Genomic DNA, 25,769 nt, shown 5'->3' on the forward strand with positions numbered 1-25,769 from the left:
ATGTTACAGGTTTTGCTGCTTACTCTCTCTGTAGTTACTATTGCTCATGCTGAGCTCTGCAAGCCAGGTAAGTTTTGGAACTTATTCCCACCCTTTCCCAGATAAATGTAGCTATGAGTTTACACCTATGATGCTGCCAGCTTCTCAGATTTTTATTGTAACTAGTTGTCTCCGGTTTGGAGATTGAAATGCTGAGTCTTCACTTCTTTTATGAGTTTGCAAATTAAATCTGGAAGTTGATCTCACTTAAAAAGGTCATGGTAACTCTCACTGAGACTCTGTAGGGCTATGGCTTTTTTCACACCAGTAACTTCTGTCCTCCTAACCGGGTGATCTGTAGAGACAAATTTAGAAGAGCTGCCATTTGTGAAATAATCAGAGAAGTAAATACATTTAAGTCCTATTTTGGCTGATTGTCAATATATATTTCCTTTTTTCTCTCTTTGTGTCAGATGCACAGAATGCTTTCAAAGTACGGCTTAGTATCAAAACAGCTTTGGGAGATAATGCAGTAAGTAAAATATCTTCACATATTCATCCTAACAATATATAAGAAGTAATGTATACTGTAAAGTTTATGAAGGCAGCACAAGCAATTTGTTTTGAAGTGTTAATTGTAATAGTTGTGCTCAAATCATGATCCAGGCATCCATTTCTTGGCATTTAACTAGTCCACTCCTTAAAATGGGATCCTTTAAGAGAAGTATAAAGCTCATGTTTTCATAAAGATAATATTCTGTCAAAGATTTTATTTTTTTTTCCTGGAAAAACAGTAGAGATGTTACACTTTATGCATGAGGGATGCTGCATAAACCTTAGTCTGTATTTTGGGAAAAGCACTTCTTCAGTGCTAATTGTAAAGTCAAGTATGTCTGGGAAGAGAAGCAGGAAAAGATTGCTAGGTCTTTATAAAATGGGACTTATGTCAGACTCTCAGACTGCTCTGGAGAGATCATTCAAGCATATCTCATCAATTCCCTACTAATGTAGGGCTTTGTCAGACAGTGGCCTTTCTTCTCATGAGGCTCGTGAGGACTGGAATGCTTTGGCTTAAAGCAGGTCCTTGAGCTTAATGAAGTACTGTTGTGAGTAATAAGGGTCTGTGATACATAAGAGACTGGGACATTGAATGACTGAATGGTCCTTCCTGATCTAAAACACTATGAAATATGGCAGAGCTCAGTGCTTTGCTTGCAGTTTAGAATGCTTAGAGCAAATCTGCAGTGTGATACAGCATAAAATTAGATACGAAATGTCTTGAGCAGTTGTCTGTCTGGAAGTCTGGTGTCTGATTATGTTAGGAGCCCTGGGAAACAAAAAGCAGTTGGTTACATATTATAAGACATTGAATACATGTAAGTCTCCCTATGACTGTAGAAGCCTTTCTAAAATTACCCTGAAATATCAGATAATTTAAACTAACATTAGCAGGGACCTCATCCTGCTGGTAACTTCATTAAACAGACAAATTGGGAAGAAAAATTCCAGATTCATGCTAAAGTATTTGTGGAAATTCATATTGAAATCAATTCACTTGGTTAAGAGACTTTAATTAAACAGTAGTGTGAGCCTGATTAGTTCAAAAACTTATTAAAAATAGTATTCTATGGCTTCTGTTATTGAAGCTCCTCTTGATGATAACTGTAATGTTTCGATTTAATCTTGGTTCAAAATAGTAGCAAGGAGTGAAAATTGCAGTTCCCAGTAATGTTCTTTCTTAGTGCTTTTTCCTTCTTCAATTGTAGTAGAATAAGGGGGGGGAGGGGGTATTTGAGACTTTTTATTTTTTTTTTTCATCTAAAAAGGCTTTGATACAAATAATAAATCTTGAAGTCATTTTGTATCACAAGAAAAAAGCAGTAACTGAGGAGTCTATTTATTTTTTTTTCTTTAGATAGATAGTAGTTTATTTCATAGGTATCTTAAGAATGGGACAGTTTAGAACAGCATTTTAGAACAACAACATGCTGAAAGTGGTATGATGCCATACAGAATTATTCACAAATAATGAACAATTTACTAAGTGCTCAGGTAGTAGTTGCTTCTTTCTGTAGCCTTTGCAATCTTCTCTGCAAAGGTCTGAAATTGAAAACTGAAACTACTATCAAACTGAAATTTATTTTGATTGAATAATTTGGGACACTTTACTTTTTATTTATCTATTTTAGCAAAGAAAAGCATAATAATGTCACTGTATCACAGTAGGACATAGCCTGCTTAGAACATCTTGGTTATGATCCTCTGCTGCTGATTTTTTTTCCATTCATTTCCAAGTCACTTCAAGCTGGATTACAACACAAAACACTGATACTGTGGGCATTTTGCTCTAGGACTGGCAGGATAACTCCAATGTGCAGGGGCATAGAAAATAGGTTAGTGTCGTTTTCCACAGGGTTTAGCGCATGCCACTTTGTGTGAGGCTGATAAAGACAGGACACCATTTTTTAGTCTGTTTACAAGGTAGGCTGTACTTTGAGGCAGGAGTGCCATTTCACGTATTTATATGGTCCATTCACGATGGAGCTGGAAAGAGCAGCTAAGAGACGGTATGTATTTAGCTGTTACCATTTTATTTGCAAATAATGGGTGTACTTGAGATTGTTTGCTAACTAGTGGGAGAAGACATGGTATCTGTAGCCTAAATGGAAGAAAAGTGATTTATGAGTCTGAGGATGATATTAACTTTATGAGTGGCTTCTGGAATAGGTGCTAGTCACTAGTTGCTTCCTATGCATGGAGTTAGCAGAGTGCTAGGGAGTTAATTCAAAAGTGCCAAAGACAGCTAGGAAGTGAATAGAAATTATGTGCCCCGAGAATTTCATGTAAGTCTGTGTTACCACACAGTTTTAATGTCAGAGTCAAAAAGCTGGTACATCAAGGGCTGCAGCCAGGTGAAATAGAAGGTGCACCTCCTTCTAGCTCATGTATTCAGGCTATTTCCAGGATAGAGAATGAAGGGGAGAAAGGCTGATGTGCATCTGGTGTCTTTCCACCAAGTGGGACCCAGAAGTATGTTCATATGTCTGTAGCCATACTGTAGCCTGAATGGCTGTTTAATTAAAACACAGAACTGTTCAGGAGGGAGAGGACCTTGGAAGGTCCCTAGTCCCCTGCTGGTGAAAGCCAGGTCAACACTGAAATCAGATCAGGTTGCTCATGGCAATTTTGTAATATTATAATCTTTCTTGTTCTGCTACTTCAACATTTAATGTTGTCTTCCTTAGAGCATTACTATACCATTTCACCTCATCAACAACTTACACTCATCATCTTTTACCCATTCTATCATCAACCTCCTCTTTTGCTACAGGCGCTTAAAACTGACTTTTACAGTCAGGTGTGTCTAATTCTGCTCCTCTGTAACATATGAAGGATGACAAGCGCAACTGAGCCATGGTCTTTGTATGTGTTCCTCTGTGTAGCAAAGAAGATGGTAAACAGTAACGTTTCTGATACTGTCATCTAAGGTTTCATTCATAACAGTTATGCTTACAGTGTGTGGTTGCAAATGATGTTTAATGTTTCCTCTGTAGCAGCACCAAATGTGCATTAATAGCTGTACTTTATAGGAACGTGAGAGCAGAAGCAACATCCTCAGTCATCAACTGCAGTCCAGGCTTTTGCAATTGGAGGATAAAGGTGAAACTGATAAAGCCCGATAGTAGAACAATTCAGGTTTCTTTGCATCTACCCCTCTCTGACTGGAGAAAGCTGATGATTAGAAATTGACTTCTGGCAATCCATGCCCACTTAGAATCATAGAATCATAGAATAGTTAGGGTTGGAAAGGACCTTGAGATCATCTAGTTCCAACCCCCCTGCCATGGGCAGGGACACCTCACACTATGTCACCCAAGGCTCTGTCCAACCTGGCCTTGAACACCGCCAAGGATGGAGCATTCACAACCTCCCTGGGCAACCCATTCCAGTGCCTCACCACCCTCTCAGTAAAGAATTTCTTCCTTATATCCAATCTAAACTTCCCCTGTTTAAGATTGAACCCGTTACCCGTTGTCCTGTCACTACAGTCCCTGATGAAGAGTCCCTCCCCAGCATCCTTGTAGGCCCCCTTCAGATACTGGAAGGCTGCTGTGAGGTCTCCACGCAGCCTTCTCTTCTCCAGGCTGAACAGCCCCAACTTTCTCAGCCTGTCTTCATACAGGAGGTGCTCCAGTCCCCTGATCATCCTCGTCCTTGTCCTGAATTCATACAGTTTGTTAGCTTTAAGGTATTCTTGCCATACTTTTCCTCCTCATTATGTTCCCTTCCCCTTGCATATTCCTTCATGAGTCATGTCCTGAGGTTCTTGTTCATATGGAGCCCACAGCAACCTCAATCTCCTCTTAAATTCTGTCTGATCACTGTTTTCCTGGGACTTCATGCCCTTCTGACCAGAAGGTTGTTTGCAGCATCTTCTTCAGCATCTCAAGCAGGCTTCCAATTTCTGCTGAGCTTTCTCTCTTTCCCCATTTCTTGCAGCTTTCTGTTTATTCTGTCTTCTTTTTAAAGTGCTTACTCTTTTAGCTAGGGATTGAGTTCCTCACTACAAATTATTTTCCCTGTTTTAAGATGCCCTTTGTTACTCTGACATAAAGAAGCTATAGGCTACTGCATTATTTATGAAAACTGAATACTTGATAGTGACAAATTGTGCATATATACATGTACTGCACTGAATGTAAGCATACCAAGTACATATACTCAGTAGTACTACATTGCATTTGTGTCCATGAAATGAAGTGTGCATCATCATTATCCATTTTCAAGACAACTGATTCAATTATCTCTACAGCCGGTTTAATCTGGATAACAGATTAGTTATTAATGTCCATGTGGACCTGTTGTCAAAGACTGCAGATGGCATGTAGGGATTCAGTCAATAGTACCACACACAGAAAAAAGATCTTCCCTTTTAGTGCTGCAAATTGTGCTCCGTGGTTTAAATACAAATGTCTTTAAAATTATGATAAGTAGTGTTATGGCTCTCATCTGTATTAATTCCTCTACTACATTATCTCTTTTTCTTTTAGTACTAGTTGTTGTTATTACTGACGTTTTCATCAGTGCAGTGGGATCAAAATGCAGGCTTTTATAACTTCTTTTCAAAGATTCTCTCACTTTTTCCCTTCCCTTCCCTTCCCTTCCCTTCCCTTCCCTTCCCTTCCCTTCCCTTCCCTTCCCTTCCCTTCCCTTCCCTTCCCTTCCCTTCCCTTCCCTTCCCTTCCCTTCCCTTCCCTTCCCTTCCCTTCCCTTCCCTTCCCTTCCCTTCCCTTCCCTTCCCTTCCCTTCCCTTCCCTTCCCTTCCCTTCCCTTCCCTTCCCTTCCCTTCCCTTCCCTTCCCTTCCCTCCCCTCCCCTCCCCTCCCCTCCCCTCCCCTCCCCTCCCCTCCCCTCCTCCTCCCCTCCTCCTCCCCTCCCCTCCCCTCCCCTCAGTTTTAGTTCCCAGACTGGCATTATTACAGTATGCTTACACCTCTCTTCATTCACAGTCTAAGAGTAGTGATCAGAACCCAGATTCTCACTACTGCAGCTGGATTTTAATGCTACTCAAATTGTCTGTTGCTGAGCTTTATTGTCCCTGGCCTACCATATCTCAGAGAGCCCATTTGACAGTTCATCATTTGTGTAGGGATGATAAATATGATCAGTATGACATTCTGACCTTTAAATGATTGCCTCCTTCCTGTCTTAGGTTCACAGTCCACAGGATATCAGAGCAAAATGAGAGTTGATGCCTGGAAGCTGAATTCCTTCTTTCTGCAGAGAGTTTGAAGCTTCATGCATCCAAAATCAGAATTAAAAATAATTAGCATTTGTAATTTTTTATGCTATTTACTGCTTTTTTGATGTAAATTGTTGTTTTTTTCAGTGTGTTATAAAGGCCCATGAAAAAGTAGGTGGAAGTTGTCAACATGGTTAAGGATCTACCCTCTTGGGTTTCTAATTTGGATAATTACAATGCAGATTTTTTACATGCTGAAAGTTAAAGATTAGATTTGTGTTCTGATTGACTGAGGAAAGCTCCATTAATATAATTCCAAGAAACTACTAATCTTTGTAATCTGCTGAAAGGGGAAATTCAATCAGTATGCCTCAGTCGTGGCTTTTATTATAAAAATGTAATAGGTGCAGTTCTTACAGGTCATTAGAATTGCATATGTGAATGAAAGCCCAGGGGAACCCAGTGGAGCTATCTCAGAAAAGTGAAACTGTGGAAGCATGATTTTTCATCAAGAAAACAGAGAACAACTTTTGGAGCCTGCATTTTACTTCTTATTGATTAGTAAGGATGCTATTTTCTTTCGTCTCATGTGCGATGTAGTAATTTGTACTATAGTTTAGTCTGTCTTCTTGTTGCAGGGATGGCATGCAGCAATAAGGCCATAAGGCCATAATCTTATTTTATTTCTTGGTGTCCTGACATCCAACTCCCAGAGACTCCTGTCAGCATTATCTTTTTTTTGGGGGGGAAGGGCAAAGTGAAATGGTCTTTAAGAGTGGATTTAGGTCTTTTGCTTCAATAGGGTTTATCCAGCAAAAGAGGCAAGGCCATCGGTGCAGGTGTGTGAGGGAGAATTCTGGTAATATGCCTTATCTTTGTACAAGAAACTTTGCATCTCCAACTTTTGGAAACATTCAATGCATTCAGCTTTTGGAAACATTCTTTGCACTTTATATTGTGCTTTATAAGAGCTGCTATTAAAAGTCCTTAGTGAACGCTAGATAGTGGGTAGGAATTTATTTTCATAGCACAACCAGAGAATTTATTCATTTTCTTGATCAATGTAGCATTTCAAGTTCAGTGACCCTTTTCCCTTTCTGTATTGCCAGCACTGGTGCTGAAACTGATTATCTTCCATCTTCCTTTATGCCTGGGATGCTAATGAAGAGTACCTCTTCAAAGCAATGATGGCTTTTGCAATGAGAAGATATTCCAGCAAGAGCACGACTCAGTAAGCACCTACTCTGTTTTGCCTTATACATATTAACAATGCTGTACGTAGTGGTGTATTCTTTGCTGGACAGAGCTGTAGAAATCATTATATAAAGTTCCTGAAAACAGACTATTCCACTATATTTCTTTGACACACAGATATATGTTTGTCATGGTTTAACGCCAGCCGGCAACTAAATAGCATGCAGCTGCTCACACCCCCCCCACAGTGGGATGGGGAGGAAAATTGAAAAAATAAAAAGTAAAATCTGTGGGTTGAGATAAAAGCAGTTTAATAATTAAAACAAAGTGCAATATGCTACTACTACTACTAATAATAATGAAAGTGAAATAACAAGGAGAGACATATAAAACTAGAAGGGAAGAAAAAAAGAAAAAAACCCACAAAACAAAAAACCCAGAACCCCAATAAACACAAGTGATGCACAATAAAATTGCTCACCACCCACCAAACGATATCCAGACCGACCCAAACAGCAATCGGTCCCTTCCTGCTTAACTCCCCTGCCCCATTTCTATGCTGGGCATGGCCGCTGTGGTATGGAATGCCCCTTTGGCTAGTTTGGGTCAGGTGTCCTGTCTCTGCTCCCTCCCAGCTTCTTGTGCCCCTCCTCACTGGCAAAGCATGAGACTGAAAAGTCCTTGATTGATGTAAGCATTACTTAGCAACAACTAAAAATATCAGTGTGTTTTCAGCATTGTTCTCAGACTGAATCCAAAACACAGCACTGCACCAGCTAATAGGAAGAAAACTAACTCTATCCCAGCTGAAACCAGGACTGTGTTGAACATCACACTCTGTCTTAAGCAATGTTCAATCTTTGGACCAGTATCCCTGTTGATGTGAGGCGACACAGCTGTGGATCTCAGTGAATTGTGCTGATTCACTTTAGCAGAATCTGGCAGTGAAACATGATACTTTCTCGACACCATACAGGAAGGAGGAGAAGGGACACATTGGCAAGGTTAAGAAATGCAGTACAGATCCTTGAATAGGCAGCTTTGGTGCACATTTTAGAGCACAGCTCCAGTGATATACTGAAGATGAGCTGACGTGGGGAACTGGAAGGTGGATGGCTATGCTACTGCTTTGTTCTGCTGGGTGTATCTATCCCTAATATTGCAGTGGTTGAGTTACGTATCTTCAAGAAGTTTCAGATATTGCAGTTCAGACATAAATCAGCCTCGAATTGGTTTTGGGATTAAATCCACCCTGAGTTATTGAATATTCTTCTCAGGCTTCTGATCCTTGCAATTTATGAAATTAGATATCAGATTAGGCAGACTATTTAGCAAGCTGTATTTGCAGTATGTCTCTTAAATGAGAAACCTTGTAAGTGAATTTCTATAGGTCTATTATTTTTTCATTGTTTTTCAATCTTAAAAGAAAGATTTATAGTTCTGATAGGCTAATGAGAATAAGGTTCTCAATTTACTTTAATAAACCCTGCTTCACGCTGTCATTGTATCAGATGAAGCATATTCCACATTTGCAAAGGTATTAGTTTCCTTTAGTCGTGTGGTGATTATTGTGGCTGCTGCACTTTCTCTTAAATAGAAGGTGATTTCCCTCTCCATGTAACATGAATGTTTGGTTCCTTGCCGTTTCATTTTCATTCCTCAGAAGTTGTCTCCTTTGAGCAAGAGAGCCATTATACCAAGCTTAACAGAAACAGCCAAGTATGCTACTGCACCCAATTAAAGTGATATTTAAAAAAATTAGTTCAAGATACAAGCTAATTAAAGGTGATTATGCAGGGCTTTTTCTCAGGTTTTCAAATTAGCAGAGGTTTCAGAGTATCTGATCCATAAAGATTCGCTTTTGTATACTTACTTTAGTCCCATGTCCTTTTTGTAAATTATTCTCTTTCTTCAAAGTCATAGTTCTTTCACATAGCGAAAAACCTGGGTCAGAAGCCAGTGATCTTTTTCCTCTTTAAGCACCACGGCTCTCTGCACGTTAAACTGATATTAGAAAGCTTGGTGCAGGAAGAGTTAAAAAGTCAAGCCAGTATGAAAGCAGTTAAAGTTTGAATGGAAGTTATCTCTATCCACTCTGGGAAATCACAGAATTTATGCTCACTTAATTCAGTCTCCTACCAAGACAATTTTTCCTATGGACAAATATGATAATGTTAGTGTCACTGCAGTTTTGAGGAGAGGTTGCACATGTCAGTAATTTCCTGCTGCTGTGTTTTTCAGAGGTGAAGTCAGTATAATATTTGGAAACAGCTAGGTGTGGTCATCTTTATCTCTTTTTAAGGTGGTATAGGACTTCCTTATGTGGAGTATAGCTTGTTGGGGTGTACCTTCAAGGTATAACTGATAACTCTTCTAGGACTTCTAGGTACCTCTGGGGTCATGCGTAGACAGCATGTCAACTGGCAAACAGCTGTGCCGCTCTGAGATCTGGTCCAGCTTACTAGGCAACAGGCTGAGGAGTTTCCTATTTATAGATTTCTCCCAAGTCTCAAAGGACCTCTGAGTCCTCAGAGTTCAGCAATAGAGAGCTAGGTGAACCTCTCAGTGCACCCCAAATAACCTGCGTGTTACTTGAGATCAGGAAAGTTATGAAAGCCTCCATCGTGTTAGAAATCCTGGAAATAATGTACTCCTTTCCCCACCTGTGTGGCTGGCAGCTGGGAGGAACTGGGTATAGAGGAGGAAGTGCAGCCCATCTCCATCTTCTTCGCAGTGGGAATGGAAGTGCAGGACCCCTCGGCATCCCAGAGGGTAGAGCAGCATGCCCTGCACACTCTGGCGTAGCTGGTAAGGAGAGTGGCAGTGGCTTGCAGTGTGAGAGGGAGGCAAGAGCAGGAGCTGGTGTCAGATAAATTACATTGTGCTGCAGGAGCTTTTACAGATTAATGCCAACACATTTTTTTTGGGAGCTGTAAAAAATCAATAATAATTATTCTGTCATAAAAGAACAAACAAATTGCTTGTGACTGCATTCTGGTAGCATCTAAATTTACCCAAATTTTGCATCTGTTTAATTAAAGACTTTTGTCAAAATAAAAACTTACTTAAAATTCACCAATATTTTATGTACGCAAATGCTGGTTCTGCTAGGGTTGGTTCTGCTAGGGTATAAATTCCGCACCATCCATAACCAGGATGTGACAAACCTCCCCTTTAACACTGATTTCTAACACACCCACAGCCTTGCAGTAACTCCCAGCCACAACTAACTTCCACATGAGACCAAATGCCATTAAATTGAGCAGGCTGGATCAGGCCCCAGAATAATCTGTCTGGTGGATCAGCATAACCATTGTTGCAGTCTGTCCCATCATTTTCGAGATTCAAAGTCATCTTTTGTTAGGCTTCTGGAACTGAATAAAAGTCAGCCTGTAATGACAAGCATTTTAATTGCCGCTGGAAACAGCAGCTGATGATGTTGTTGCCCTTGTGTAACTAATGCAAAATGGACAGGATTGCACATTACATCTTGAGTTCTCTAAAGTTAATTTCTAAACTAGAATTTAATAAATGATGAAGCTCTGTTTAATGTTTGAAAGGCTTATCAAACTTTTCAAGTTTGTGTGAAACAAAGACACAATCCATCGAATTACTCAGTAGTTATTAATACGTATAAAATAAATATTTCTTTTTCAGTGAAGAATTAAACCCCCTTTATTTCCTGCTCTACATATGGCTTCTCAATACTTACATTAGTGAACTATGTGAGCCAACCTTTGATCTCTCAGTGTTAAAAAACTATTGTCTGTAGTCTGTGTTAGTAACCCTGTTTTTTATAATCTGTGACTCATTTGAAATAATATGCATCTCTTTTGGGCCTGAGACTAGTTAATCTTTAAAACAGAAAGAATGTCATCACATTTACTTTCATTCAAGTAACAGAATCTAGTTTTGGTACGTCTTTTCCTCATTTGTATATTAGAAAGCTGAAGTTTTCCTCATGAAGTGATGAGAAAAAAATCCATCAACATTATCCATCTTCCTAAGACAGGCTTTTTTGATACTAAAAATATTGTGTCTATTTAGAACAAGAAAATAAGCTTCTAGAGTTAAAAGCTGTTACAGCAGGGTGATCCCATTGCTGCTGTTCGCAAGGAGGAAGAAAATAACGTTCCTTTGCAGGAGCAGCTGCACAGCACTGGGTTGGAAGGGGCCTGGTGCCTTCAGGAGAGTTAGAGGTAGGTGCTCAGGGCTTGGGGACTGTGGTTCTCTCACGAGCTAACGACCCCTTGAGGCAGCCAGCTCCCCGAGTCTGGCAGCTCGCTCTTAGCCTAACCAACTCTTTATGTCTCCATAAGAAACAATGACGATGTTTCAAGCTAAGGAACCATCAGGGTTTCCTGCACTCAACTCACTGGTGTTCACTTGCATATATTAAAGGAAATGCAATTTCAGACTTCTGCCATGGTGCCATAAAGCAGAACCAGGATTTTGTCATTTTGATGGTAACAGTCTCCTATAGTCCCTGTGACAAAAGCCTTATCGCCTGCTAAGGAAGTAAAAAGATGTCCACATATATGATTACAAATACATTTAATAAGCATAGTGCATGGAGATGTCAGATTCTCAAATCTAAACAATATATAAGCATAGTGTAGTAATTCTTCTGCATGCTGTGAATCAAACGTGCGTGGAAACAGCACAGGGGAAAAAAAGCCAAAAAAGTGTACATGCTGCAAAGAGATTGCCACACTGGTGCCTGTTGAACCAGTCTGGTTTGGTGTTTACTCAATCCCCTTTGAACTTCTCATAAGCAGTTGTACTCTCTTTGGAAACTGGAAGGATTTACAGCATTCAGATTCTGCCAGTGGTGGTGGCAGTAAAGCCAGATTTTTGATTCTTATAATTGAGCAAAGATTTTAGACACAATAGGGAGCAGAAAGGAGACAAAATTCATGTATTCTAGTGTAAGTCTTGCTGCCCAATTGATTGATTCAGTGCTGTTTGTTCTAGAGAAAGAGATGTTGCCTCAAAATGAGGATCAACTGCTCTATCACATGCTGAAAGCTTTGACACTGGGAAGACCCCAGATTGAAGTGTCTCTGAATCTCTGAATGAGAGTAAGAAAGTCAGGGTGTTCTGCCAGTCTTTGTCTATGAAATTTACTGGGGATCTCTTTGGGGATCAGACTTTCCTCACTCACCCCATTTCAAAAACATCTGTAGGGCAATATGAACCCAGATTTTCTACCTGGGCCAGGTTTTGATTGCACCACGGAAATCACAGCTTTAGGAACTGCAGTAAAATGAAGCCTTAGGTCCTATTGTTCTAAATTCTCCTGATGGAAAACTTCCTCTGCAGATACAATTTTGGATATTCTGTGAAGTCAGCAAGAGTTTCTCAGCCACCAGCCAAAAGTAGACTCTTTCCCCTCCCCCCCTAAATGCTGTGCTTTGCTTTTGTTTTGGGAGGGATAAATCTGCTTTGATCCTCTGACTGTTGCCAGCAAACGGATGTGAACATCTTTACAAATTCCAGGGGATGACTTTCCTCTTTTTTCCATAAAAATTGTCTATATTTGCAAAATTGTCATTGTTCCATAATGGTAAAAGTGGCTATTTCAGCACTGCAAAATTATTGATGTTCATTTTATTGTGTATCTCTGTTTAATATACCTTCTCTGTAAAATGAAAGGTTGTACTACCCAAGATACCCAGAATACCGCCCAAAAAGCTTTTCAGCAGTAAGTAAAATATTTGTGCAAAAAATACGCATAATGGAGTACTGTGATCAAGCCAATGCCTGTTGTGCCTTAAAAGCAAACTCGTTCTCTTCTGGACAAAGTCTACACATTCATTGGCAATTTTGACTGCCTTATATTCCCTCCTACCTCATGCTTCCTGTTTCTCAGGCCACTGCAGGGGTCATTTAATTATGATTGCAATTAGCCGGCAGATGGCACTACAAAACAGAAGTCTGCGGCACGGGAGATGGCTTGTAGCTGGGAATTCATCACCCTGAGAAAGATTGCAGATTGGAAAAAACCTGATGGTAAAACCTGAATTTTGATGATGGACAGGCCAAATCTTAAAACCAATTGTAGTAGTAATGGACGTTACTATCACTACAGTGAATTAAATATCACTACAGTGAATTAAAAGAGGGGCTGCATTCTGCTTCACTGACATACTGCAGAGTTTCCTTCTCCAGAACAGCTGGAAGTATCTGAAGACTGACCATCCCAACTGGAGTTGGTCAAGACAGGGCAGCTTGTGACCAGGTAGAACTTGTGCAAAGGGGAAACGAGTCAGGGCTGCTCTCTGGAAATAAAAATGATCATAATTCTTGGTCCTAGACTTTCAGAATATCTGCTCGCTGCTTGGACATGGCCAGTAAACCTGAATCCTGAGCCAAATTCCTTAGGTTATTTATTAATGATCATAAAATCATAGAGTCACGTAATGGTTTGGGTTGGAAGCAACCTTAAAGATTATCTAGTTCCAGCCCCCTGCCATGGGCAGGGACACCTTCCTCTAGACCAAGTTGCCCAAAACCCCATCCAACCTGGAAGTATATGATTATATATGTATATAATGTATAATGATATAGAACTAAATATTTTTCCCCATTTTTGTCTCTCTAGCTATCTTTCAGACTTCAGCAGTCCTTTTATGGTACATGCGATGTTCCTTGCCATGCTGTAATTAAGGTCACATTATACAATTCCTGTGTATTATGCATTTGGCTGGTTTGTTTCTTAGTTGTGTGGATAAACTAGGAATACACAGAAAGACATAAGGGTACCATCTATCCTCTGTCACTACTATGATATATTAGCCTTCACTTCTTTAGTTTAGATACTCATCATGTCATTCCATGGATTTTTTTAATGATACTTCTACTTTTTACTACTATTAGTGGTAGAAAACAAATTTGTAGGAATCTGAAAAAAAGGCATTTAAAAGACATTTTTTTCACACTTTTTACATAGTATGCCATAAGCAGCTATGTGCCTGTGGCCTTCCACTATTAACTTCACATAAAGCTGAGCAATCTTCTTTTAAACAGATAAATCTTTGTCATAGCATAAGCTAAAAGTCATAGGCCAGTGCCAGTAGAATGTGTACACTTAGCCCATTGCACTTACTCTATGAACAAAGATGTCAAAAAGAATAACATCAATTTCATTGCTCTTCCCTCCAACAAATGTATCCTACAGGAGGACTGCATTCATTTGAAAATCATGTGGGGAATCCCTCATTCCTGGTTCCTGTGGCATTACCTGTCAAAACCAAAGTTCTTATTTCAACCAATGCATTTGCCCCTTTATTCAGCTTTTGTCACAGCCCTAATGATTAAGATGCAAGTATGTATTTTTCCATTTGATTACACTAAATGTATATGCAAGACTATGCAAGTTTGTAATAGATTCAGAAATTCATTTTAAGACTCAAGTTTGGTCTTAGTAAGCTTTTTTTTATTATTATTTGTATTGGAAAATAAGAAATGCTGGGAGTGATATTTCTTCCTTGAGCATTAACTGTAAACTTTTTTAAAAGTAAGAATTTTCCCCCCTTTAAATGAAAGAAATATTTTAAGAAAATCTGTAATATTTCAGTAATTCCTTCTGTGCACTTTAATGATGATTTTTAACTGTCTGCAGAATTTCCAATGTGCTGCTCTGCAATGTGACGGATCGGGTGTCCTTTTGGTTCGTGGTCACAGATTCTTCAAAAAATGTGACAACTGTTCCTGGAAGTGAGGTAGAAGCAGCCATCAGGTACAGCCACTGCCTCTGCAACCTTTTCTTCCTTGCTGACTGAGGATGCTTTCTCTCTCTGGACTTGTGTGAATGAGCACTTTGCCTCTTTAAGGATGAACCAGTCCAAGTAGTTCAAACACCAAGGGGTCACTACTGTTTCATGCATGTGAGATTAGAGGATTTTTAACAGTCTCACAGAATGCAAAGCATGTCGGCATTGGGATTATAACCTGGAAGGAGTCTCCCTTACTGCTGGAGCCCCAGAAGAAATCTGGTCCCTTTCTAGAGCTTTACCTGTAGTTTGCCGACCAGTGTACTATACATACGCTGCTCTCATCCAGCTGCTATATTTCCCAGTGAGAGAGCCTTCTCCCTCAGGTGAGAGAATTGCACACTTTCTGGGTGTAATTTATATCATAGAATCATAGAATCATTTAGGTTGGAAAAGACCTGTAAGATCATCGAGTCCAACCATAAACTGTTAACACTTGACAGTGTTAACTGTCAAGTCCATCACTAAACTGAGTCCCTAAATGTCACTTCAATGTCATAGAATCATAGAATCATAGAATAGTTAGGGTTGGAAAGGACCTTAAGATCGTCTAGTTCCAACCCCCCTGCCATGGGCAGGGACACCTCACACTAAACCATGCCACCCAAGGCCTCATCCAACCTGGCCTTGAACACTGCCAAGGATGGCGCATTCACAACCTCCCTGGGCAACCCATTCCAGTGCCTCACCACCCTCACAGTAAAGAATTTCTTCCTTATATCCAATCTAAACTTCCCCTGTTTAAGTTTGAACCCGTTACCCCTTGTCCTGTCACTACAGTCCCTGATGAAGAGTCCCTCCCCAGCATCCTTGTAGGCCCCCTTCAGATACTGGAAGGCTGCTAGGAGGTCTCCACACAGCCTTCTCCTCTCCAGGCTCAACAGCCCCAACTTTCTCAGCCTATCTTCATACAGGAGGTGCTCCAGTCCCCTGATCATCCTCGTGGCCCTCCTCTGGACCTGTTCCAACAGTCCCATGTCCTTTTTATGTTGAGGACACCAGAACTGCACACAATACTCCAAGTGAGGTCTCATGAGAGCAGAGTAGAGGGGCAGGATCACCTCCTTCGACCTGCTGGTCATGCTGCTCTTGATGCAGCCCAGGATACAGTTGGCTTTCTGGGCTGTGAGCGCACACTGAAGCTGGCTCATGCTCATTTTCTCATTGACCAACACCCCCAAGTCCTTCTCTGCAGGGCTGCTCTGAATCTCTTCTCTGCCCAACCTGTAGCCGTGTCTGGGATTGCTCCAACCCAGGTGTAGGACCTTGCACTTGGCATGGTTAAACTTCATCAGGTTGGCATCAGCCCACCTCACAAGCGTGTCGAGGTCCCTCTGGATGGCATCCCTTCCCTCTGGCGTATCAACCGAACCACACAGCTTGGTGTCATCGGCAAACTTGCTGAGGGCGTACTCAATCCCCCTGTCCATGTCACCGACAAAGATGTTGAACAAGACCGGTCCCAACACCGATCCCTGAGGGACACCACTCGTTACCGGTCTCCAACTGGACATCGAGCCATTGACCACAACTCTTTGTGTGCGGCCATCCAGCCAGTTCTTTATCCACCGAGTGGTCCACCCATCAAATTGATGTCTCTCCAATTTAGAGACAAGGATGTCGTGTGGGACAGTGTCAAACGCTTTGCACAAATCCAGGTAGATGATGTCAACTGCTCTGCCCCTGTCCATCAGTTCCGTAGCCCCATCATAGAAGGCCACCTTGTCTTTTCAATATCTCCAGAAATGGTGACTCAACCACTTCGCTGGGCAGCCTGTTCCAATGCTTGACATCCTTTTTGATGAAGATGTTTTTCCTAATATGCAATCTAAATCTCCTCTGGTGTAACTTGAGTCTGTTTCTTCTCACCCTATTGCTTGTTACTTGGAAGAAGAGACTCACACGTACCTCTTGCCATACTAGTTTCAGGTAGTTGTAGAGAGCAGTAAGGTCTCTCCTGAGCCTCATTTTCTTCAGACTAAATAACCTCAGTTCCCTCAGCTGCTTCTCACAGGACTTGCTCTCTGGACCCTTCACCACCTTCGTTGCCCTTCTTGGACCCGTTCCAGTACCTCAATGTCTTTCTCGTGGTGAGAGGCCCAAAACTGAACACAGCATTCAAGGTCATTTAACTTTCATTGCATGACACATGCACATCTATGCCTAGACTAATGGCCACAGGCTCCCTTTTGGTGCTTCTCAAGTACAGTTCATCTGACTTAATTTAGAAGTCAGCTTTCACAATACAAGAGCTCCTGTGAATTCTTCATGAAAAGAGCTGGCTGTGTCCCAGCTTGGCTTAAACAATCTTATGCTCACATTCTTTTCATATCAGCTCTTTCTAGAATGCCAGTCGATAATGTTGTTGAGCGTTGCTTGTACAAAGTACCATGCAGTACAAAGCAGTTTGCTTTCTACTAAATATCACATTCTGTAGCCAATAAAAGCAGGAGTGTGGAGCTGAAAAAGGAAAAAAAGGGTAATCTGACTTCAGTGGTCCATCCATCAAACCTGCATAAGGGGTTTATAGGGATGACTCCCACAAGCAGCATAACTCGTACATTTCTGAAGCACGGAGTGGAAAACAGACCTCTTTGTTTTCAGGCATTCTGTACTTTGTCTTGAAAATTCATGTTATCTCTATGGAGGTGTAATGCCTAATTCCTGATGAATGAGTATGCGTTCTTTTGGAAAGATTAACATAAGCTCATGAGCAGATTAAACTATTTCCTACAGAGACACCAAACAATAGCTTCATAGCATTAGTGAAGGAAGCAGATTATTTATTCACTGAAGCTCTCTGTAAGAGTGATGGAATGCAGGGGTTTTGCATTTCTGTTATTCTTTGATACCTTCAGTAGCATAAGCTGATTTATTTAAATCTTTTATGTGCCCTGTTTGCCCCAGAAATTGGATGCTGTTATGGTATGTTTGGTTTTTAACTGTTGTCTGTCACCTGATAAAGAATATGCTATTTATAGGAACTTTTATAACTTAGAAATGAGAAATAAAACGATCTATAAAATTACAATACTTCAATTGCTTCTGATAGCAGGCTTCCATACTAAACCATTATTCTAATTCTTCATGCTACAGTAGCACATAAGAACACTACTCATGGACCAGAATTTTATTGTATCATATTCTCTACAAAGTAAGAATAAAGAGGAAAGTAAACCTTTTCAGAGCTCTGTATGAGACTCAAGATCTTGCATAAATATACACAAGGTATGCTTATGCATATACAAACATGAAATACACCTGTAGTTGCCTACATGTGTTTCAGCACATAATTCTGTAACTCCAGCTGTTAGATGAGGGTGAACAATGCTTATTTCAGCTGTTCACAATGGTTCTTTCATATCAGTAAGGATAAAAATCTTTTCTAAATCAAAGACGGATTACCATATAACAAGTCTTGTAATATCCCGTGGCTTTCAGTCTTCCCCAGGAATGCTAGCTTTTCATTAAGGCTAAGAACTTCCTGTTTAAGAAAAAGGCAAACATTATAATTTCCAAGAAAAAAAATTTGCAAAATCTTGCCTGCATTTCCCATATATTTGTTCTTAGGAAATACTTGCTTTATGGTAATTAAATGGACTTGTATAAAAGAAAGCTGCTTGTAAATCATACAACTGCAAACAAAACGAATCTCTCAAGACAAATATATGTAATAAATTTTCTCAAAAATTTTTAGCATTCTGAAAGAGCTAATGAAAGATACTGCTAAAGCCTCTTAAGGCTGCTTAGATTCAGATCCAAAAATGCCTGCAAATGCTTAGAAGTAGTGACGGTGAGTGAAAGTATGTGTTAAAGGGTAGCAATTGGAAAAAATGTGCAAAGTATAAATCCCTTTACATGCACCCTGCAGGGAGGAAGGGCGTGTAGGCTATAGGGGCGGATTCTTCTGGACCAAATTGTATCTTGTGCCTCGTGGACCTAAGAAAATCTACAGCAGCAAGGGCAGATGTATTGGCCCATCACATGCATAGTGGTTCAGTTTGAGGAACCAAGGGGCACTGAAAAGTAAATCCACTCCTGTGCTAATCTTGAATGCTGCATGAACACGATAACAAAGCCGCTGTTACAGATTACAACAAACTAAGTCTTCAGTGTATGTCCAAACTAGAAATAAATAATAATACTGTATGTCTCATCTTTATTTCCCAGTTTTTCACATGAACACATACAAAACTCAAGTATTCAAAACTTTGTGTGTGGATGTCTGTGGATTACTGACAAGGTCTATGTTAAAATGAAGGTCTGTGTAATCTTGCCAATATCATACTGGATCAAATTCAGCCCTCCCAGATTGAAGCACCTATATGATTTTTTTTTCCTTCCTTTTATCTTTTTAACTTGTAAAATACCGTTATATAAAGTTGTGATGTTCTTTGTGTTTTTATGAAGGATGAACCGGAACAGAATCAACAGTGCCTTCCTATTGAGCGACAAAACACTGCAGTTTGTGAAGATAACCTCAACCTTATCACCTCCTGTGGAACCCTCCACACCTGTATGGCTTATTGTATTTGGTGTTGTTCTTTGTCTTATTTTGGCTGGAATTGTTTTCCTCGTTGCAGGGATTAATCAACGCAAGAAGTAAGCAGCTTAGCTTTTCTTCTGTCTTAACTGAATACTGCAAGTTAAGCCATCTGTGCTGGTTTTGCTTTTCAGATCAGCCTCAGAGAAATTATAGCTATGCCCCCCCACCCCCCCACTAGGTAAAGATAACCCATCTGTGTTTTTCTGAGAAAAGGAAGTATAGATGTGAAGTGTAACTGTGAAGTATAGTAATGTTGAGTTGTACTGGGGAAATAGAGAGTATAAGAATATGATCCTGGAGAATACCTAGCTAGACATAATAGCTTTACAAGACATTTGCTGTCATTGTTCTCAAGGTTTAGTGTGCCACAGGTGAGCCTCCTCTCACAGACTACCCAAATTGCTACCAAGAGGGAGAAGCCTAGCAGTGATTGTGCGCCTGCTGGCAGGGCTAAAAAAATTGCTGGTGCAGTTTGAGAAGACTCAGTAGAGGACACAATGATGATTAATGTATGGCTGAAGAGGGTCTGCTCAGTGGAACGGTGCATGGTCTCACCTTATTGAGTGCAAAGAACTCAGCCCTTCACAGATTCATGACCAGATCTCCCCATGAGCCTAAGTGTTTGCTGTTTGGCAGTAGGGTAGGAGAGAGATACACTCTTTTTCTTTTTGTTTCTGCCCTTTTTCTCTTTGTTTCTATGGCGGCAGTGGTGAAAAAGAGAAGGCTGCTCATGCTGTCCTAGTGTGAGCATGTTGGAGCAAGACAGAGAGCAGGAGGAATTTTGGTTCTGCCCTTTCTGTTGGCTTAGAAGTGGGCATAAGGAATAGAAATTTCTCAGGTCATCTGAGATCCTGCTGTAGAAGTTCAGCTTCTGCCATGCTTTAGGCTCCCACAACGGTTATGCTAAGAGAAAATTATGACTTCAGCAACAGGAACAGCAGAAGAACTGAAAAAGGGTAAATTTCTGCTGACAACTAGATAATGTTAAATTTATCGACTATATGGTGAGCTGCATCCCCAAATACAACAGAACAAAAGATTCTTGTAAGAAGATATGAAGAGTGGTGTCTTGTAGAGACACTTCCTTTCTGCCTCCTTATCACCTTGAAGAACATTATTTTAACTGCAGAAGAACACCACTTATTGTGAAGGATAAGTGCTTCTCATAAAGAACCTGTAGTAGTGTAGTCAGAATCCCTTTAGTTATATTTTGCATTCAGAAGAATTGTATGATTTGCAAGCCCTCTGTTTTTAAAAAGCAGAATTTGATAAACAATAGATGAGAGATGCTGTTGGGGGAAGAGTCTGGGCAGATACTTGGGATGGATTAGCTTAGGCCCTGTCACAACCTTCCATGTGATATGGGCTGAGTTATTTCATCCCTGAACCTAGGCAACCTCTTCTGTAAAACTGGAGAATGATGTTGCTATCTGTAGCCCATATGTGCCCTCTGTGTTAGTAAAATAGCTGCGTGTGTCTATGTAGTGCTTAACTTAAAGGGTCTTTGAACGTTTCAAATAAGTGTAATATAAATAAATTATGCTAAATAGCTATGATTTTTTTTTCCTACCTAAAATAATCATTTGTGCTTCATATCATGCTGAAAGACAGCATTTTCTTCCCTCTATTTTCAAAACAACTTGGCTGAGCTTGAGCGGTTCCCCTCAATATGGTGTAAACTACATGCTCATATCATCATACTACCACTAATATGACTTGTTGCTGCCTGCCTGTGGTCACTTGGCATCCTCTGTGTCTCATGCTCTTGTCCTTTTACTTGTTACGCTTCATTTCTCCTGTTTCCCTTCTTTGCCTTTACATACAACTTTTCCTCAGAGCAGATCCAGCCATGATTGAACTCCAGCCCTCCTTTTACATTAATGGCATCTGCAGCTAGGGGCAAAGGAGTGAGAGAGAGGGTAAACCAAGCATATATTTCTTCCATCTACTGTTGCAAAGACTGGAAATATAACATGGATGATCTAAGCTATTTGGCTGCTTGAGAGAAGAGCCAGACATCAGAGAAGAGAAACTAGGAAGTATTCATCTCTTTTTCAGGCATCAAAGTATGTGACTGGGTTGTCAAAGCATGCCCAGTAATGAGTTTTACTGGAAATCTGTCCACAGCTGACATAACAGCAGCTTTGCTGCCTAGTAAGCCATGTTGGAAATCTGGCCCCAAGAACAGTATTGACTTCTTATAACTCATAAAATCATATCAACCATAGAATGGTCTGGGTTGGAAGGGACCTAAAACTCCTCTAGTTCCAACCACCCTGCCATGGGCAGGGACACCTTCCACTAGACCAGGTTGTTCAAAGCCCTGTCCAGCCTGGCCAGGGGTGGGGAAGCCACAACCTCTCTGGAAAACCTGTTCCAGTGTCTCACCACCCTCAGAGGGAAAAACTTCTTCCTAATCTCTAATCTAAACCTACCCTCTTTCAAATTAAAGCCATTACCCACTGTTTTATCACAACATGCCCTTGTAAGAAGTAAAAATGTAAAAATTAAAAAAAAAAAAAGAAAAATTTGGAATTCTGCATTTATAGGCCTTTAAAGTACCAGTTAAAAGCCTCTGTTAAAGGAAGCCCAAAAGCACATGCTTCAGGCCATTCGTACTCAGGGTAGCAGGGAAGCACATGATTGGCCTATAATGGAGTTTCAGGAATGAGTTACACTCATGCTTATTTCTTGAATTGAAGGATTTTCTTAATTAGTCCTTCAGTGTGCATCACTGCCAACGTATAAAATTCCAGCCCACAGCTGCGTGCAATTGAAGAGCTCTGTGTAATTGTAGCCTTTGACTTTACAGTGAGCTGTTTCAGACATAACTGTCTCCCAGCCTTATGTTTGTTCTCCTGTCATTGCAGCTATAGGACACCTCCCTGTCTGATAATAGATTTGGCACATACCCAGGGCAGGATCATCCTCTAATGGTTATGCTGAACTAGACTGAACTCTATCCTTACCCCCAAAAATACCATCTGCAGCAGAGGCCATAAACATTTGCCTTGGGAAGAGTGAAAACATAGTAAGCGCATGTTTTTTCCCTCTGTTACTCTCCCAATGTCTAATTTACAGCTGGGGACCTTCCTGAGCTGTGTTGGGTTTTCATGTATTGGGTAACCCACAATGTTTTCTCCTTAACTTGTTAGTCTCCCCTTGGACTCAGAAATTTTTGGCTTCTCTGAATTCCTATGGCAACGACTTCTACACATCTCCTCTTCGTGTAATTTCATAGAGTCACAGAATCATAGAATGGTTTGGGTTGGAAAGAACCTTAAGATCATTAAGTTCCAACCCCCCTGCCATGGGCAGGGACACCTCACACTAGACCATGTCGCTCAAGGCTCTGTCCAACCTGGCCTTGAACACTGCCAGGGACGGGGCATTTGCCAGTTCTTTGGGCAACGTGTTCAAGTGCCTCACCACCCTCACAGTAAAGAACTTCTTCCTTATATCCAACCTGAACTTTCCCTGTCTAAGTCTGAACCCACTACCTCTTGTCTTACTGCTACAATCCCTGATGAAGAGAATTTCTTTCAAACCTGCTTGTTAGTATCTTCTTTTACATTCTGCTCCCACAGTTTTTGTGTTAAAGAACACTCCTTTTAGCAATGTAAGAGCAGGTACAGCAGTCAGAGGTCAGAGGTTTCCACTACTACTGCCCATGTTTATTTTTAGCAAGTCTGTAATGCCAAGAATCTCCCAAAGGCCAATAAAATTTTATTATTGTTAATATCACTGTTATTAGCAGTTACACTGACTCAGGCTGTCATGATTGTCCTGAGTCAGATTGTTACAGTACATGTTGCAGGATAGGAAGAAGCAGTGGAGCTGACCTTTGAGTTTCTTACCCTCTGAAACCGCTGATGCTGCAGGCTGTAAAGTGTAGCAAGTTTTTCAACTATGAACTAGTAGATCTCAAGGTCAGAATAAATCTGGGACTAAAGGAACATCATGACATGTTGACTGATATTTCTGTATTACATTCTCTTGTGGTTGTATTTTTGGATAATTTTAATATGCTTTCGGTGAGAACTGGAGCCTGGAAAAGTGAAAGCTGTGCAATTGTTTGATGTAGAAATCAGAAGTATGAATACTGGGTGGGAAGGTGGCTGTTAATGAAGATTGAATGAAAAACACAGATTTGCAGCATTAAGAGTACCTAAGTTCTGGAGATCATCAAGGAGTGTGAGGGCATTCAAGTCTTCACATTTGGAGACTATAGTCTTAAGATGATGGGTTTCTAAAATTATGTTTTAATTTGCCCACATCATGGGGTAAAATCTATAACATACCTAACAGGGTCAGACTAAATGCTTAGTGTGGTCCTTCCTGACATAAAGCAAAAACAGATGTAGAGGTTTTTTTCCATTTTTGTTTTTCACCAGCTTTTCCTTCTGCACTCTCCAGTCATTCTACAGAATGAGAAGGTGAAGTAGTATTTATAACATACTTACAACATGTTTACTTTAGGTTTTCTGATTCCTGATTCCTGACCTCAAACCACTAAACCAGGGTTTCCAGTCTTTAAGCTTCCACCCTCTGTGGTATGCTTACAGCAGCAAAGAGGTGCACCAGATTATGCTTTTCATAACCTACCATGAACTTCTGACTATATGTGCAATTGCTGGCTGTGGAATCATGGTAGAGTGCTGCAGGTCAACAGAATAAGATGATTTTCTCTTTCTTGTTTTTAGAAAGAATAAAAAGTCAACAGAGAGAGAAAATTTAGAAGAGAAATGCGAAGTGACAATAACAGTAGAAAATGGGATTCCTTGTGAAGCACTGGATTTAAAAGCAGGCCATATTAACGGAGTCTTTGCAGCAGATGATGAACGGTTCACATCCTTATGAAATGCTGCCATTGCTATCTGGTGTTTTTTTGAAAGACTCCTGTGCCTACCCTATCTCGTCACTACTCCTCAGTGTCAAACATGAAGACAAGAAAAATGTCATTTCACTTAATTTCCCTCAAGAGAACCTTTGCTGATGACACATACACGTGAACCTCCATTACAAAGCTTTTGTTCATGGGCAAAGCAAATGAGAAGACCTCAAATGATAGCCACTAAAGATTTCCAGAAGATGTGCAGCAAAACAAGGTTGAAACCTGCCTTGTGTCAGGCATTTAATTTGCAATGATTATTTAAATATGTCCATCGCTTTTTTTCCCCTAATATGAATGTGAAACTGCATTATTCCTGAATGTCACTGGGAATAACATTTATCATTGTCAATTCTTGCTGGGCTTGCTTTCAAGCCATATGCAAAAGTATCTCTGTAAAATGACTTGGTTTTGCTGATATGCAGTATGCCTTTGGATGGAATAGTGATCAGTGCATGAAAGTTTTCATTTTCTGAGGAAAAAAAGCAGGCTTTCACAGCCTCCATAAGAGCAGATTAAAAAGCAGCTGGACCATATATAGCTTTAGGGCTAGCAAAGATCTGTTACTGAAACTGTTTTTCATTTAACAGTCAAAGTCGCATAGCATATGACCAGGAAATTAAAAGTTGCAAAAGTTTAAGATCTGTTGAAAGTAGAAGTTTCAACAAAGGGCAGATTTCTGAAGGTGCAGTCTGTAGTGAGTGGCCCAGCTCTCATTAAATCTATGAGGATATTTCACAGCTCTGAAAAAAAATCCCCCTTACGTTTTTAAATACTGAAACTAGAGTAGACGTCCAAGACATAGCCAGCCTGGGGTCAGGTGAACCTTTGTATGACAGCTGGAGAGCTTCTGAAAAGGTTCAGTGACTGAGACACCAGCTGCTAGGCTTGGTGTACCCGACCTGCGTGACAACATGTAGGCGGTGGTAAGTTGGGAGAGACTTTTCAGACCTATGTTGTTATTTGTGTGGCTAGGAGTTGAGGGCACCAAATGGTGCCAGACCCTGAACTGCACTGTTGGATTGCTTTGAAGTCAGCCATACGTACAAACTGCACTACCTGGGCCCTGATCCCATTCCCATTTAAATCTGTGATAAAATTCTGACTGATTTCAGAGGAACTGAGCTCCAGTGAAAGAGGGTTCAAGTGTGTGGGTAACTGTACACAGAGTGTGGAAGTGTGATGCAGTATCTGCAGTCACCAAACAGCTGCCCATATCACTGGAGGCAGAATTTAACCATTAGGCATCCTGTTTGCTGTGTTTGCAGGCAATATTAGAAAACCCATTTATTTACCAGGGTTATTCCATCAGACTCCTCACAAATAAGAACAGGGTAAAATAGGCTCAAAGCTGCTTGTAAAGGACCATGCAGTCCTAAGGGTAAAAGGTTTCTTGTCTCCCAGGGTATGCATCCTTCAGCATTTTGGCTGTATTGAGCACCTTTGGCTGTCAATTTTACTTAGCACCGGCTCTTGGGAACAGGGTGAGCAGAAGGGGAGAAGTGGGGAAGAGGAGGGTAAGCTGCAGGGCAAGGGGAGGAAGCTGAGAGGGAGAAGCTCAAGGCTAGGGGAGTTGGGGGAGAAGAGGGCTAAATGCAAAATAAAATATGGAACCCACTGATAATTTGCCTCATGTGGTCTC

At 40.7% G+C, this 25,769-nt stretch overlaps 1 protein-coding gene across 1 annotated transcript; it reads left to right on the plus strand.

Moving 5' to 3' along the window:
• On the plus strand, positions 1–24,096 carry CLTRN (collectrin, amino acid transport regulator; the record flags this gene model as incomplete). The annotated part of the gene is made up of 6 exons (XM_080613762.1): positions 1–67; positions 453–511; positions 6,867–6,952; positions 14,540–14,656; positions 19,101–19,292; positions 23,940–24,096. The coding sequence occupies 6 exons, from the start codon at positions 1–3 to the stop codon at positions 24,094–24,096; spliced, it is 678 nt and encodes a 225-aa protein (XP_080469888.1).
• Between the last annotated feature and the right edge of the window lie 1,673 nt (positions 24,097–25,769).

This window comes from Psittacula echo (assembly GCF_963264785.1).
Source record: "Psittacula echo genome assembly, chromosome: 3".
Taxonomy (NCBI): domain Eukaryota; kingdom Metazoa; phylum Chordata; class Aves; order Psittaciformes; family Psittacidae; genus Psittacula; species Psittacula echo.